This window comes from Schistocerca nitens, chromosome 9 (assembly GCF_023898315.1).
Source record: "Schistocerca nitens isolate TAMUIC-IGC-003100 chromosome 9, iqSchNite1.1, whole genome shotgun sequence".
In the NCBI taxonomy this organism is placed as follows: Eukaryota; Metazoa; Arthropoda; class Insecta; order Orthoptera; family Acrididae; genus Schistocerca; species Schistocerca nitens.
Genome location: NC_064622.1, coordinates 428,336,045 through 428,353,354, shown reverse-complemented (window position 1 = coordinate 428,353,354; position 17,310 = coordinate 428,336,045). Strand labels below are relative to the sequence as shown.

The window sequence follows — 17,310 nt, the reverse complement described above, 5'->3', positions numbered from 1 at the left end:
ACCCCACACACCCCCTACACCGTCTGTGAGCCGATCTGGGACCGATCGCCCACTAACGTACAACGACTTTGAACTGTTGCAGGGACGCAGCAACTGCAGCAAGCGCCGCAACGAGCTCCAACAACGACAAAGGTAACGATGCACGATACCTTGCACTAACATAACCACACCTTGCATGCACTGTCGCAGATAGCAAGCCGCTACTGCCCTTACTACCCGTCCTACTGTCGCAGAGGTTTTTTTCCCTTGGCGCTTGCCTTGGCACTTTTTTCCTCTGCCCTTACAAACGCTACCCTTCGATCGTTTTCGTCCACTTTCTTTCTCCTGATGGACCATGTTAATGAGTAATCTTACCCAGACGCATGGATAACATCACAGCCCGCATCCTGTGACTCCTGATTCAAAAACTAACATGTTATACGGAGGTGACAGTATAACTTTTGGTTTTGTCACCACGTTGGTGTGGGCGTGGAGGGGCCCCACCCTCCCTCAAAAAGAAAAAAAAAAACAGCAGGCATGTGGGGGAAATAATGAACATTGAATTTCCTTCCTTGAGATTTAATATTTATCATTGTTCAATCTCACTTTCCTCAACTCAACAGCAAGTATGAGAGCCGTTCGGAAAGTAAGGTCCGATCGATCACGAAAAGGAAACTACTGTGAAAAACAAATACAGTATGTTTCACTTGCAACAGTTAGCTACAGCTTACAATACTTCCCTACATAGTCATCGCTCCGACTTTGGAATCTGTCGTAGCGTTGTACTAACTTTCCAATATCCTCGTCGCAAAAGTCAGCCGCCTGTGCTTCCCACCAATTCTCTTAGCTGGTAAGCTGCTCCTCGACTGTGCCAAAATGTGGTCTTCATAGCCAACGGTCCATGTGAGCAGAAATGAAACTCAGAGGGAACAAAGTTCTGGCTGTATGCCAGGTGCTCAAACACTTCCCATCGAAAAAACTGCAGGAGCATCTTCATTGCCCCTGCAGAGTGCGACCGAGAATTGTCATAATGCAGGAAACACATGACAGTTATGTTATGTGGGCTGCATAAGGCGAAATATAGCATCAGGCTCTAAAACTTGGAGGGAGAAACAATTTTCTACAAATTTTTATGTGCTATTGTGCGCTCAGAACTGAAAAGATCGGCATGACGCGATCGACGAGTACGCTAGACACATTGCTCAACACATCTCTGCAAAGCTTCATCGGATTTTCGTCGTGGTTTCCATTTCGCCCCCGATCAGACCATACTTTTTGAATAGCTCTCGTAAAAAACAAGACAAAACTATCATAATGGTTCCTTAACAGGGGGAGAGGGTGTGTGGATGAACTTGCAAATAAAGTTAAGGATGCAAACATGGATGCACCTCGGAAAGTAATAAGCTGAAAATGTTTGCAATATCCTCGCATTTACTTCAAATAAGTCTGGAACCGCAAGACCGCTACGGCCGCAGGTTCGAATCCTGCCTCGGGCATGGATGTTTGTGCTGTCCTTAGGTTAGTTAGGTTTAACTAGTTCTACGGTCTAGGGGACTAATGACCTCAGCAGTTGAGTCCCATAGTGCTCAGAGCCATTTTGAACTTCAAATAAACACGCAAAACTACGACAGGAGAGAGCACAATTAGTGGGTGATACCACTACAGATGAAGGAAATGAGGCCTGAAACGAAATTCCACGCAGTGGTGGAGATTCTAGTGTTCACCACTGACTCTCCCCTTGCTTGGCTGCATAATTCTGGTGTAGAGAACTCCAGTATGGTAACACTATTAGCAAGCCGACACTCAAAGTTATTTTGCTAAAAGAAATTCATAAATATATGAAATATATTCGCAGTTGCGAATATGGACACTCATCAGCTGTGTAATGGAATGACGACAGTGAAAATTAGTGCCGGTTGGGGAGTCAAAGCCTGATTTCTCGCTTATGGGGAGCGGTCACCTTACAATTTGGCTATCCGAGCCGGCTGACGACCAAATCCAACCTTCCATATTTACCTACAACACGTATCCGTATATCCATTATGTATGTTCGCGTGAGGAGGCACATTTTACTTGAGAGCCACTACCCCGGTGTTGGAGGATAAATACGATATTTCAATGCCAATGTTATTCCAAATTACGATGCACGCTAAATACGATATTACAGTGCCTGTGTTATTCCGAATTGCGTTGCATGTCCGAGGGAAATTTGTATCGTAATTCAGAATAACTTAGGCACTACAATATCTTATTTATCCGCCGACATCAGGCAAGCGACTTTCAAGTAAAATGTCTGTACAGAATTATGCATAATGGATGTACGAGTCAAGGTTATAATCACATGGTTTCCGATATATGGAAGGTTGGGACTGGCCGTGATTCGTGCTCGGATAACTGAAAGGTAAGGTGCAACTCTTCATTGAATGTGCAAATTTTCATTGTCGTCATTCAAATATACAGCTGACGATTGTCCATATTCGCAATTTGGAATACATTTCATGTGTTCCATGACTGCTGTAGTCGTCTCAGTGACTCTTCCTATGGAAATGCATGGACGTCCAAAGGAACATTGCACCGTAAATCGTAATAAAATCGTAATCACAGGTACTACAACATCAGAAATTCTTATATGTCGCCACGCGAAGACTACATATCGATTCCAGTACTCAAATTTCTCAGCTACAGAAGATATGATCAATCTTTAGAGTGATAATTTGATCCATGGGAACGACCAGGCCTTGCAACTGGAAAGGCAGTAGATCATATTAAAATTTTAATGCTCGATACTCTACCAAGGTATTTAACTAACGAAACTGCATGAACACCACCTACATCGTTGGCCGCGGTGGCCGATCGGTTCTAGGTGCTTCAGTCCGGAACAGCGCGACTGATACGGTTGCAGGTTCGAATCCTGCCTCGGGGATGGATGTGTGTAATGTCCTTATGTTAGTTACGTTTAAGTAGTTCCAAGTTCTGGGGGACTGACGACCTCAGATGTTAAGTCGCATAGTGCTCACAGCCAACCACCTACATCGGATTATTAAATAACTGAACCGATACTGCAAATTTCCGACCTAAATGGCAGCACTCATAAGAGAACGTCTTAGAAAACCACTTAAGTGGCGTCTTTTTCGGGATTAGGGTGGTATTCGGCCAATCACAAAAAAGTCCTGGCGGCTCCAGACACTCACCGAATCTGGGGGCCGCCAAAAAACTGCCAAATACTTTGCGCTATGCTCCTATGGAAATTTACCGAGAAAATTCGAAGAGGAAACTCAGTGAAACTTTCCACAGCTTTCAGCGTATGCTTTAACTGGCATCTTTTTAAAAAGAGCCGGAAGGTCATTGCCTAAGACCATTCCAGGCCACAAGCCAGATCTGAAAAATAAGATTCAACTGAAAATAACGGAGGCTCCACAATGAAGAACCAAAGGTAAGATACCCTGTATGTCTACCTACAAATAAATGCACACTTACTCCACATGTTATGAGCTTATTATCGAAGAGGAATATGGTAAAAGAATGGCGCAGGGTGCTGATACGAAAAGTAATGAAATGCTGTACAACGGTTCCCTGGTCAATCTGTCTCCCAGCTCTCATTTAACATAAAGTAGCACCAGCAGATTAGTCTGCTAGATTAACTAAACTTAATTTAAATTTTCCGGAGAAATATTATTCGAAAGGGGCTGATACACTATCCTTTCCGCTTGGATACGTCCCATAAGCTCAAGAGGTTTCTATAGAATGATCCTGTGATGGTCTGCTTTGTGCAAGCATAATCTGTTAGTACAACACTATGACAGTCCCAACAAACAGCATTAACTTATCCGACGATGGTGGTGTCTTCGCCTCTTTTGGTCCGCAGTGAATCCACATGCTTCCACAGACTGCTTTGCTCCTTCGTCTCGATGTCTTAGCGATACACTCAATACTCGTCCACCTTGACCAGGCTTCTAAACAAGTCTTCTGAAACGACCTGACAGAGCAGCAACATTTCTCCTGATAGCGCTGTTCGGCTGCTTTTTGAACTGGTTTGAGCAGTATCTAAATCCAACTGTCGAAGACTTTGTCGTGCTCAATACGGCACGAAGATTTTGAAAACTGATCTGTGAGTGATTTTCAATTTTTACATTTCTCATAGTGATGCGCCAGTCTTCAAGCTCCAGGGGATTCTCTTGCGTTTCCCGGGTCTGAGATGGTGTTCATCTTCATTATTCATCGCTCAGACTTTTTTCGACTCACTCGAAGCGTCTGCCCACCTAACCAATGTGCCATACGTTGTCTTCTCATTGGTCTATGCCTGTGCCAAAGTCCTAGAGTAAGAGTAGCGCATACATCCAGCGCCCTTTATTATTTGTAGGATATATTCTAATTTTTGTGTCCCCGTAAAGCTTTAGTCCTCTAAGGCTCCCTCTCGTAACACGGATCTCCTTATACCTCGAAAGTTTTCATCCGTTCCTTTCTTCTAATCAGTGTTTATCATAACATGTTCCCTTCCTAGCCTATTATATTAAGACGTTTATCGTATTATGAACTCGTTAATTATTAAGAATCCTTCTGTAATACCGCAACTCAACGCCTCAATGTTATTCTTCCTTATATCGAAGGTTAATCTTCACCGTAAATGCAGGAATCACCGCGTTAAGCGGTAAGTGAACAGGACATCGCCTTGGTGTTAGGCATCCTGCACTCCTTCTAAGCGTGCCGTGTGAACTGATATCCCGGCGAACATCTCTATTCTACGTGGGCTTAGGAATATAAAAGATCACATGACGTTCATAACAATGTAAATGGCAGTCAAAGGAAACAAGAAAAGTGAAAGAAAAACTGTTTATTATTTCAACAGTAATCGCCATAACTGTTAATATATTTATCCCACTATGAGGCAAGATGGTCGTTGCTTTCATGGAAGAATGAATGTGATTGCCTCCGGAACCATGATCGTACCGCGGCATGCACCTCTTTGTTTGAAGACAATCGGCGGCCTCTGTCTTTCTTCAAGGCTCTAGAAATACCGAAGTCACATGGGGAGAGGTCGGGACTATACGGAGGAAAAGCGAAAAGTCTGCGGCGTACTCGAAACTACCTTTTGGACGTATCCCTTTGGTTTTCTTATCATAAAAATAGGTTAAAATCCTTTAAGGTATCGCCCCTGGTACCACACGTACCTCGTGGCTATAAAATGAAATCCTTCTTTTCCAATGAGTGTCACATTTAAGTGTTTCTATTGTTATTATTTAAAGGTAGCGAAATTATGCCGTCGAGGAAACACGACATTTCTCGAAAACTTATGAATTCACTGGTATCTTTTTTTTTATTAATTATCAAATAATTACCTCGGTAGCCTACAATCCATTCCGAAGCTGCTTCGACCATTGCATTTCTTACGTATAAGCGTCCATAAATGGCGTCGTTTTCAAATTTTTTGAATATTTCAGTCGAAATAAGTATGAAGTTCAATATATCTTACAAAAATTCGTGTAAAAATTCTAAAATTCACATGTGGTATAGGTCTCCACACTTTCTCTGAGCATATCAAAACATCCGTTTCTAGTTTTAATTTGGGGCCAGAATTACGTTTAGTCTTGATCAGGTGAATCATTGGCGCTTAGAAGTTTTGTACTCTTGAAGTTGCATGACAAATACTTGGCGCAACGGAAGTGGCAACGCAGAGAGCTGACAACGCCAGCACAGCTTCCATTTTATTGTAACGGTAGCACTCCAATCCGTTACCTGCCAAATGCAAACTAATTTCAGTCGGACTATACATAACTGGATCTTACTGCTGGTGAAACATGCGTACAAGTGGTTTTTGTAGACGACATCAAGAAAAACGAAACCAATGGACAACATACTTTATGAGGAACCACAATATTTAATAAACTTGTTATATGTCAGAGAAAGAAAGCGGAAAATCATAAAATTCAACTGAAGACGGCAAAATTTCTGTGATGTAGCAAATAAAGTGTTTACGAGTACATCATCGTGAACCCACAAATCCCAAGGTGAGAATGAAATGATGTATCCGAGGACTTCTAAGCTGGCGCACTTCATAGCTGGCACCTTACGGCAATATTCTTAAGGTGGAGTCATAGTACCGATTTCTGCCGCTAGAGTGAGTTGGGTGTGGCATTTACGAGCCAACTGTGGGTTCGCCGATGCTACACACATTTGATTGGCAGCGTTAACACGAAATTTATGTTCAGCAAATCTAAGAAGAATTTACACACACGATATTTTTCCACAATCAAATAGAACGTCTCATTTAGAATTCCGCAGGAATGTTGCAGTGATAAGCTGGCCCCTAAGCAGTGTGGTACCGAGAGAGTAGCGAAGCAGGCCAGCGCCAAAGCCTCAAATAAGAGTAAAAAACAAGCAAAAACGAAAACAACCATAGGGAACGGTTTGAAAATTAAGTAGTACTTAGAAGATGCTTATCCAAACTTAAAAATGGCGTTGAGGATATTTATGACAACGCCAGCTACTGCTGCTTCTTCTGTATTTAGTTTATGCAAATTAAATGATATAAACAACTACTTAAGGTCAAGAACCTTGTCGACAACATACGACACAGCTGGATAAAATCTTCTCGGTTTTCAAGCCACGTCAATTCCACTTTTATTGCAATTGACGCGGCTTGAATACCGAGAAGATTTTATCCAGTCATGCAGCCGCGAAAGACGCCGAGGACACATACGACACAGCTACTACATTTTACATCAGTAACGTAATTGCTAAGCTTTCTTAGCTCCAAGCAAATAAATACAATGCAAAATTATAATAAAAATATAATTCCCAAAATGAGATAATCTGTTAACTGTCGATTATAGTAAGTAATAAATAAAGTAATAATTTATGGGGACTACATTATTATACATTGTACTTATAAATTGTACTTAATATACATTGTACTTATACATTGTACTTATTACACATTGTACTAAATCAATGAACTGTACAGTAGCTGCCGTAACAATAAGAAATAAAATCTGTTTTGTTTTCATGTTTTTAAGAAAATTTCTACTGTCTGTAATTTACAAGATATTTGATCACACGACGATCCAAATCTGAGGAACATAGTTATGTAATAAAATTCCCCTAAAGCTGCCGGTAATTTCTAATTTATTGCACGAACGGTTTAGAGGCCGAAAGCTTCATCCTCAGTTGTCATCAAATAATTATGGTAACATACCTGTAAACGTGTGGCGATTGTGCCAGCCAGTCATGGGGAGGGGGACACATCCACATTAAAACAACGCATCGGAGCGTAGGAAGAGCAACAACCACTGCTCCCCCTCCCCCCCCCCCCCCTGAACGGCACGACATGAAAATCAGTACAGCTAAAGATGAAGCCTTACGAGTCGAAACTGGTCGTGCAATACATAACAAATTACTGGTAGCTGAAGCGGAATTCTGTTATATAAACCTGTAATTTACTAACCTAAGCAAAAATGTGAAGCAGCCTGAATGGGAGGAGGAACTGGAATGAACTTGGAACACATGTTATTTCTAATGTCAGTAAAGCAACACAAGCGTGAAATAATCATTGTGGAACGTACGACGAACGTATCCGTTTGGACAGTGCGGCGAAATTTGGTGTTAATGGGCCATGGCTGCAGACGATCGATGTGATTGCCTTTGCTGACAGTACCCGTTCTCCTGCAGCGCCTCTCCTGGACTCGTGACCATATCAGTTGGGCCCTCTGGTCCAACTGAAACGAAAATTGACTGGACATGGTAATGTTCTGCTACTTGTATCCATTTGCAGCCATCCACGGCCTTTATGTTCCCGCACAGTGAGGTCAAGTCATCAGGCCACAATTGTTTACGATTGGTTTGAAGAACTTTCTGGAAAATTCGAGCGATTGATATGGTCACCTAGTTTGCCCGACTTGAATTCCATCGAACATTTACTGAATGTAATCGAGAGGTCAGTTTGTGCACGGTATTCTGCACAGGCAACACCTAGAGAAGCAGCAAGACTCTTTGCTTCTGCAGGGGACTTCCAACAACTTGTTCATGCCCTGTCGAATTGCTCAATTGCGCCTGCAAAAGGAGGTCCAACACGATATTAGGAGGTATCCCATGACTATTGTCAAATCAGTGTACATTAAAATACTCAACAATTTTGTTGCTGGGCTTCTGGTTAACACTGTGTATCTACTACCCTTTACAGACGGAAACAACTGTCTGTGTACATAACAGCTTCTATGTTGTTTAGTTGAGGTGATACTGTTTCTACACTCCTGTCAGCAATTGAGGAGCGTTTGATCTCCACTAAATCACATTCATCAAGCCTACACTGTGCAGATAAATCAAACAAACAGTGACAGGACAATACAGGAACATGAGCTATGAAGAAATGTCTCTACGAGACTTACTAGTATACTTACGACAATCCGGGTAGGCAGATATCTTGGATCTAGGGGTTTTGACTGGAGTGATTATTGTGCTTTCTTCGTTCACTATTTGAGGAACAGAAAACAAGGCTGGCACGGCGAACACATATAAACGAAATTACATGTAGTGACTGGAGTCTATAGTGTCTTACGAGGAGCCTTCTATAAGTAATGCAACACACTTTTTGTCGGCCAATTTCGATTGAAAAAGATCCGGAATTAGGTTAAACCCCTAGAGTTTCATGAAGTGCCGATAGATTGCGCCACTATACCGAGCCTACAAAAGTGCATCAGTAATGAAGGTGTGTTCCAAGCAGAGAACGATAATGGAGTTCCTTTAGCGGGAAACCGGAACTACGCATATTCATAAGCACATAAGCACTTGCACAGTGTATACGGAGAGCTATTAGTGAACGAAAGAACGGTGAGTCTTTGTGCGAGGCGTGTGTCATAATCGCCACAATGCCACGCAGACTTGACCGATATTCCGCGCGCCGGGCACCCGCATACATCTCAGACTCCAACAGTGTTCGTCACGACGAAAATGCAAACGAACTTCTTCTTTCCATGATAACGCAAGACCTCACACAAGTCCGCGCACCCAACAAGAGCTCACTATACTTCATTGGACTGTTCTTCCTCATTCACTGTGCAGCCCGGGACCTCGACCTTCCGCCTTCCTCCTATTTGGCCCAATGAAGGACACACTCCGTGGGAAGAAGTACATGGATAATGGGGACGTTACTGACGCAGCAAGACGTTGGCTTCGACATCGACCAGTAGAGTGGTACCACGCGGGCATACAGGCGCTCCCAGTAAGGGGGCGTGAGGCTGTTGCATTGGGCAGAGAGTGTACTCAAATAGGGTTTTGTAGTCCAAAGAGTGGGGAATAATATCGTGTATTGGAATCCTGAATAAAACTACATCCTGAATAAAACTAACCTGCTTTCAGAAAATAGAGTGTTGCATTAATTACTGAACGCTCCTCGTGCATGTTAGCCACGAGTCACAATCATGTAGTCTCATGAAGCTACGTAAACGTATCAAGCAGAAGAAACACCAATGAAAACATAATACTACAGTAATCCTATTTAAAGTTATGTTTTGTTTTTCTTCGTGAAATGCTACACGTTACTGAAATCAACGTAATGATATTTGGCCAGACTACTTTTTCTAAAGAGGGCAGACAGAAAGGAACTCTGTGACTTTGATCGTCTCGCTGTTGTACCATAAGGATACATGTTTACGTGTACCGTGATTCTGACTTAGATAGAGCGTGTTGTTGTACTTATGTATGTGGAATTTCTTTAGGGGCAATATTACACCTAACAGAGTACCATGTTAAAAACAACAATTTTGTAAGAATTTTTGATTTTTTCAGAGGCCGTAAGAAAAATGCAGGTGGCGAATTGTTCGAGGACATAATGACCGAACACATTATGTGTCCCTTTGTTATTCATTTTGCTAAGTAGGACATGTCTGAAATCGATTTCCCAATCATTTCTTTCAGTTCTTTGCGTACATTATTACGTCGGAAATCGCTTCACTAGTCATATACGAACGGACAGTGGCCTGATGTATTTCGATAATGCGTAATTACCAGATAGAATCAGTAATTATTATTTCCTCTGGAATCAATCTAGTCGTCATTGGCGGTTTTTCTCTTTTGTCGCGGTATTACATTAAATTCAGTGGTTGACAATTATACTTATATCACAGCTTTTTTCTTCATCATTAGATAATTGAGAAAGAAGCACGTCAAGTCTGGCCTTGGTAGGAGGTAGGACAGCAGCAGATGAATATTGTCTCGACCAATTTTTCCTAGTAGCCAGAGCCTGTTTAAGTTCCAAGAGACGGAGGAGTCATATTGCTGAAACCTAGAGAAATGCCTCTGAGACTTCTCAGCAGCTTTACCTCCAAACCCAACTCCCATGTTCAAGAAGATGAAACCCATGTGGTCCTCGGACAAGCACTTCTATCAAATGTAGTCAGTGGAATGAGATGCACCTTGAAACTGGGTCCTTCTGGCTGCGGGAAAGAACCATGACAGAAAGTCTGCTGTATCTAGAGGTTGTAACCCCCTACAGAGAAAATGGAAATACAATCCAAAGTCTGCACAGCAATAAGACGGGTGGATCTCAGAGGACATGATCCAGGCATTACAAGCACAAGCAGTTTCCGAAAAATTGCTTTTATTAATACAGAATGTACAAGAGTTACGAAAAAGCGAAGAACAGCCGAACACAGAATTAAAAGCAAAAAAAATTGGTTAAAGCTGTCATAGCATAGTATTAGGATCAGAATTAAAAAGATATTTGGCAGACTTACGACCGAATAAGGAAGAAGTGATAGATAATGTTCTAGCAGAATTTTTAAAATCGTTGGGAGAAGTGGCAACAAAACACCTATTCACGTTGGTGTGTAGAGTGCAGGAGTCTGGCGATATAACATCTGAATTTTGGGAAAAGAAATCATCCACACAATTCCACAAAGTGCAAGAGCCGACAGATGTGAGAATTATCACACAATCATCTTAACAGCTCATGCATCCAATGTCTATAGAAGAATGGAGAAGAAAATTGAGGCCGTCCGTGGTGGCAGTGCGGTTCTAGGCGCTGCAGTCTGGAGCCGAGCGACCGCTACGGTCGCAGGTTCGAATCCTGCCTCGGGCATGGATGTGTGTGATGTCCTTAGGTTAGTTAGGTTTAATTAGTTCTAAGTTCTAGGCGACTGACGACCTCAGAAGTTAAGTCGCATAGTGCTCAGAGCCAAGAAAATTGACGATCTGTCGGATGACGATCAGTTTGGCTTTAGTGAAGGTTAGGGCAACAGAGAGGCAATTCTATGATAATGGCAGCAGGACTGAAGAAAAGAAATGTCAAGACACCTTCTTAGAATTTGTCGACCTGGAAAAAGCGTTCGACAGTGTGCAAGATGTTCGAAATTACGAGAAAGATAGGGGTAGCCTATGGGGAAAGACGGGTAACATATGATATGTACAAGAACCAAGAGGAACAATAATTGAAAAATGCTCGGATTAAAAAGGATGTAAGACAGAGATATAGCTTTTCGCACCTACTAGTCAATCTATACGGCGAAGAATTAATGACGGAAATAAAAGGAAGTTTCAAGACTGGAAGTAAAATTCAATGTGAAAGGATATCAATGATAAGATTCCCTTAAGACATTGCTACCCTCTGCGGAAATGAATAAGCATTATAGTGTCTGCTGAACGGAATGAACAGTCTAATGAGTACGTAATATGGATTGGAAGTCGAAGAAAGGCGAAAGTAACGTGAAGTAGTAGAAATAAAAGCAGCGAGAAACTTAACATCAAGATAGGTGATGAAAAAGAATTTTGCTACCTAGGCAGCAGAATAACCCATCGTCAAGCGGCTGCTCATAAGCCACACATAAAGCCAGTAAATGGCAAACGACGCCCCTCTTGGTGTAAGAAGACGATTTGTTCAAACCGTTGTGTGGAGTGACGAATCACAGTAACAAAGTGGCCATCCGATGGCAGGGTGTGGGTGTGGCGAATGCCCGGTGAACGTCATCTGCCAGAGTGTGTAGTGCCAACAGTAAAATTCGGAGGCGGTGGTGTTATGGTGTGGTCGTGGTTTTCATGGCGGCGGCTTGCAGCCCTTGTTGTTTTGCGTGGTACTATCACAGTACAGGCCTACATTGATGTTTTAAGCACCTTCTTGTTTCCCACTGTTGAAGATCAATTCCGGGATGGCGATTGCATCTTTAAACACGATCGAGCACCTGTTGATAACGGATGGTCTGTAGCGTAGTGGTTACACGACAATGGACTGGACTGCACAGAATCCTGACCTGAGTCCTATAGAACACCTTTGAGATGTTTTGGAACGCCGACTTCGTGTCAAGCCTCACCTACCGACATCGATACCTCTCCTCAGTGCACCACTCCGTGAAAATGGGCTGCCATTCCCCAAGCAACCTTCCAGCACCTGACTGAACGCATGCCTGCTAGAGAGGAATCTGTCATCAAGGCTAAGGGTGGGCTAACACTATACTGAATTCCAGCACTACCGATAAGCCACGAACTTGTAAGTCATCTTCAGCTAGGTGTACGGATACTTTTGATCGCATAGTGTATATCTTGACTCAGTTTCTAAACGGTTCACCGCTTCCAGTTTTTAGGGGTATCTAGTAACACACTGAAAGAAAGCTACCTTACTGGGGTAACTCCCGACAGTGATGCAACATCCCTCGAGTAAAAGAAATGTGGGTACGACCTTAACTGAATAAAGCTACTAGGAAAACTGTCGTAATCTACGCTCGCTTATGATTGTCACCCGATGTGATGGGGCGGATTGATAGCCTTCTCAGGCTATGAAATTCGGCATTACCCATGGTTCCTCTCAGCCATTGTCAAAAACCACTTACATTACCCAAAAACTGCGCGCCGTTAGTGTCATCATTTCGAGTCCGAGGACAAACGGTAATGCCAAAAGTCGAAACATTCCACATCAACCCTGTCAAAGAAACCCAAAGCTGTTCACACAAGCCGGCCGGGGTGGCCGAGCGGTTCTAGGCGATTCAGTCCGGAACAACGAGACCGCTGCGGTCAAAGGTTCGAATCCTGCCTCGGGCATGGATGTGTGTGATGTCCTTAGGTTAGTTAGGTTTAAGTAGTTCTAAGTTCTAGGGGACTGATGACCTCAGATGTTGTCCCATAGTGCTCAGAGCCATTTTTTTGTTCACAGAAGTTCTAGCTAAGGTCATGATGACCTTCTTCGACTGCAGCGACCCTCTGCTCACCGATTTCCTCAGTCTTGGAGCTACAATCAATGTGCAGCGCTGTAAAGACATTTTGCAGAAACTGCGACGCGCCATAAGGTAAAAACGCCCAGGAATGCTGTCGATCGGAAACATCCCGTTGCACGATAACGCCCGCCCCCACATTGCCAGTCACACGAAGGCTACGCTTCAGCGATTTGGTTGGGAAACATTGCAACATCCTCCGTACAGCCGGGATATTTCACCAGGCGATTTTTACTTCTCTGGCGACCTGAAGAACGGCATACTTGGAGGTCTAGGAAGTGCAAGAGTGGATGTGGTTGTGCATCCGCTACGGCCGACCGCGTTCTACGAGGCAAAGCATGAATTGATCGTCTCGTCTCCCAATGGAATCAATGTCTTAACGCGTGTGGTAATTTAATAATGGATAAAGGCGCTTCATGATCCCGTTGTGGTGGGTGTCGCTTTACATTTGAACGTCCCTGATATTACAGTAAGACAGTATAAAACACCTGTACCAACACTAATCACACAGTATCTACAGAATGAAATCATACAGAACAATATAAACACAGAATATCACTGTAAGCTGTAGGTAATAAAAAAATTAGGTAGAAGAATGGTTTCAGAATACGGAATGATAAAACAGAGAATTAGGTCATAAATCTACGTGATAATGCAGAGGAGATTCGAAAAAATTTACTCGTATATAAAAAAGCGCAACATGGCCAAAAGTTTAGTAAGGTAAGCTCATCAAGAAACGTTGTACATATATATATCAGCTATAGAAAATGACGTGCATGGTACATAAGAGATGACATATAAACACAAGCTCAACAAGCAACAAAAATATGCAGCCAGAATAAATGACAAATACAAAGCTACTTGTCGAAAAAGCTATCCAAAACTGTGGATTGAAGAAGATGACAGAGAGAAAGAAATAAAGACTCCATAGGATGAAGGAGACCAACTTATGTATCATAGAGATGTCATGACACACTGGATAAGACACGGGACGGCCTGAAAGCGGCAGAGACAGATGGAGTAAACGTAGAACTGAAATTCAGTGGATTGAAGCTACAAATGTGGGTCGTAGAGCTCTTAAAGGAGTGCTGAATGATGAAGGTGGTGTCTGAGTCCTTGAAGACAGCAGAGGTAATATCGCTCTACGAAACGGGAAGAAGAAACGTCTGTGGAAACTCTAGAGGAGTGAGACTACTAAATGCTTCTGCTAAACTCTATGCGATAGAATGAGGAAGATATCTGACGCCATCCTAACGGAAGAACAAAACGGCTCTGGAAAAAGACGATCTCGTAGTAACGATGTTAGTATTGCAGGTCAGTTATCATGAAAGATGCGAGTACAACCTAGAGACTCACATCACATTCATAGATTATGAAAATGCTCTCAAAAGGCTAAACCGAAATAAGCTTTTGACATAGAGCTCGAGATTATCCGTGACCCTCAATGCCAGTAATAAAGACTTTGTACCAGCGCACAGGAATTACAGTAAATACGTGTTATATTCGTTACGTTCTCAGCCGACGTTGTTAGACAGTGGAAACTGGAAACTAAGCAAGGTGTCATATTAGTACCATCACACAGAAGTAAGTACTCTGCTCTTTGCCGATGAACAAATAATTATTCAGAAGATAGACAATGGTCTCTAGTTCACAACACATCGTTTAAAACAAATTTGTAAGAACTACCATCTAAAAATTTCAGTAACAAAAACTGAAAAACAGACATTTTCAGCTCTCTCTAAAATAATACTAGATGAATACGAAAATACTGTCACCAATTAATTAGAAATGTTTCAAATGTTATGTGGAACAATAAACAGAACGCTCGATGGCAAGGAAGGGAAGAACTTAAAAGTTAAAATTTTACAAAGTAATAGCTGTCCTTGTTGTAATAAATGGAAGTGAATTTTTGACCTCAACGAACAAAGACCAAAGAATACTGTCGTCTGAAACGAAATATTCAAGGAAAATACCCTCAGAGCGCTAACACAAACCAATACCAGCGGCGAATATGTTTCTGTTTAAAAGACTTACTAAAAGGTGGGGTACCAGCTGCCTCACTTTACCTTCCACAGTACCTTTAAAAATTTTCCCAAACATTTTGTCATTCCTGCCTACAGAACCTCGACTTCACGTTCACGTTAGAGTGGCCCAATTGAACGTACATGTTACCATATGGTATCGTCCATAAGGGGTTGCTTAAAAGCGTGGTGGGGGAGGTTGGGGTGGAGGGTGTATACATTTTGTCTTCAGAAAAGTTGTTCCTATGATGTGATGTGATGTATTTTTATGGCAAAAGTTTAGCAGTATGTAGTGGTATGGACGTGCGTATCCAGTCCACAGATGCCGCAATTAACTTTAAATCATCTTCTTACCTCGTTCATCATAATGTCGAACGGCGTCCATATAAGGCTTAGACAGCCAAACAGCAGGCTAAGTCCACCTCCAATGACGAGCCAAAGGATACCTGTAACAATGAGTGAATGGTTAACATCCCTGAGTACCGCTAAATCTGTCGTTGTAGAAGTGTTTCATCTATCTATCAACAGGTAAATTACATATTCGACTACAGTGCACGTATATCATTTTGGGGCAATAACTAGAGATTACAGTTAATCTAGAAAGAAAAATATGTGAGAACAGTGTTCAACACAATCAGTATACAGAAGTTCTAAAAACGTTTGTGAGTGCATCTGTGTACTGATATCGTCACAAGATGGGTTACGAATCCCGGTATAATTACGGTGCCCTGTGCACTATCAATGAACAGCAATCTGAGAAGTGCATTTCGCCATGAAATAATTAACATTTCTGAAAAGAACTAGTGAAAATATCTCCGTCTATTGAATGCCGTTAGTGTGTAGATAAACCTGTTTTCAATAGATACAACATTTCACACTCTACTACTCGAAAAAAAGTTAACAGCAAATAGTAATCGCCATGATGCAGAGGCTGAACTGTTGAATTCGATTTCGGGAGTAACAGATTTTTAAATCTACTTCCGACTCTCAAGAATCAAGTTTTAATAATAATGTGAGACTAATGGCAGCATTATTTTTACATAAAGCACATTAAGGATCATGCACACTATGGATCAAGGATTAAGTTCTTTAGAGACACACTGAAAGCTCTGAATGTGGCGTTTTCACAAAATCGTTTGGAGAAATGACGAAAAAAATAAATATGGATTACAACAGCTACGTGTATGACGTGGCTCCTTATTTCTACATGTCGAAGCATCAGCTGTGGCGAAACGAAAAACGTCACACAAACAGATATATATATATATATATATATATATATATATATATATATATATATATATATATGGAATCTGAAAGGACTCCTGTTATGCTCTTCTAAGAGAGTCTATAAAAAAATTGATTCGAAAACCATATAATTCTTTTACGAATTAAGCTAATATTTATGGAACATCAAGTAAAATTTCACATTGGCGCATTTCATACTTCTCGCTAATTTGACGGTTACAGTATTTTTGCATCAGACATATGTCCTCAATCAAGTGTTGTATACTGTCGCCTAAAAAATTCAGTTTGTAGGCTCTTAATTTTATTTTGTAATAATAATCTCAAGTGGAAGGAGATAAAACCTATGCATCACATTATAACTTTGAAGTTTGTGGTACTTGTGGTTAGTTAAGCTACTACAGATTGTGAATATGATGTTTGTTACCAACGAAATTGAACTCAGGTGGCTCAGTGCCAATCTGGAGTTTCTAATCGGCCAGCAGAGTATTTTTTGTCCTTAGAAGGACCTGTCGCCACCAATTTTTACAGCAAACGAAGAAAGTAATATCAAGTGGTCATGCTGAAATCTATAGCCCTATACGAACAAAGGAGTGCAGCAACTACAGAAGATAGTACAAATCGTCAATAGCAACGAATATAATGTTCTGGATATTCTTGTCACTACAAAACTGTGCAGATAAGCAACATTTCGATAACCTTCATTATCACAATCTTCAGAATCTGTTGACTGATGTGACGACTACGGTGGTCTGATTTTATGATCGGTAATCAGTCTGTAACTGTTTAAAATTGTCACTGAAACGTTATTCAGCCATCCACCCGTCAAGTATTGGCTGTAAAAGCAGACCACAACAACTTTCGAGATTGGTTAT

General features: G+C 41.7%; 1 protein-coding gene across 1 annotated transcript in view; it reads right to left on the bottom strand.

Annotated features, from left to right (window-relative positions):
• Window positions 1-17,310, bottom strand: part of LOC126203316 (scavenger receptor class B member 1-like) — a 390,661-nt gene that overhangs the window by 74,898 nt on the left and 298,453 nt on the right. Inside the window, exon 2 of the mRNA XM_049937582.1 lies at window positions 15,545-15,636. Coding sequence (XP_049793539.1) covers window positions 15,545-15,636 — 92 coding nt within the window. The remainder of the gene's footprint in view (window positions 1-15,544; window positions 15,637-17,310) is intronic.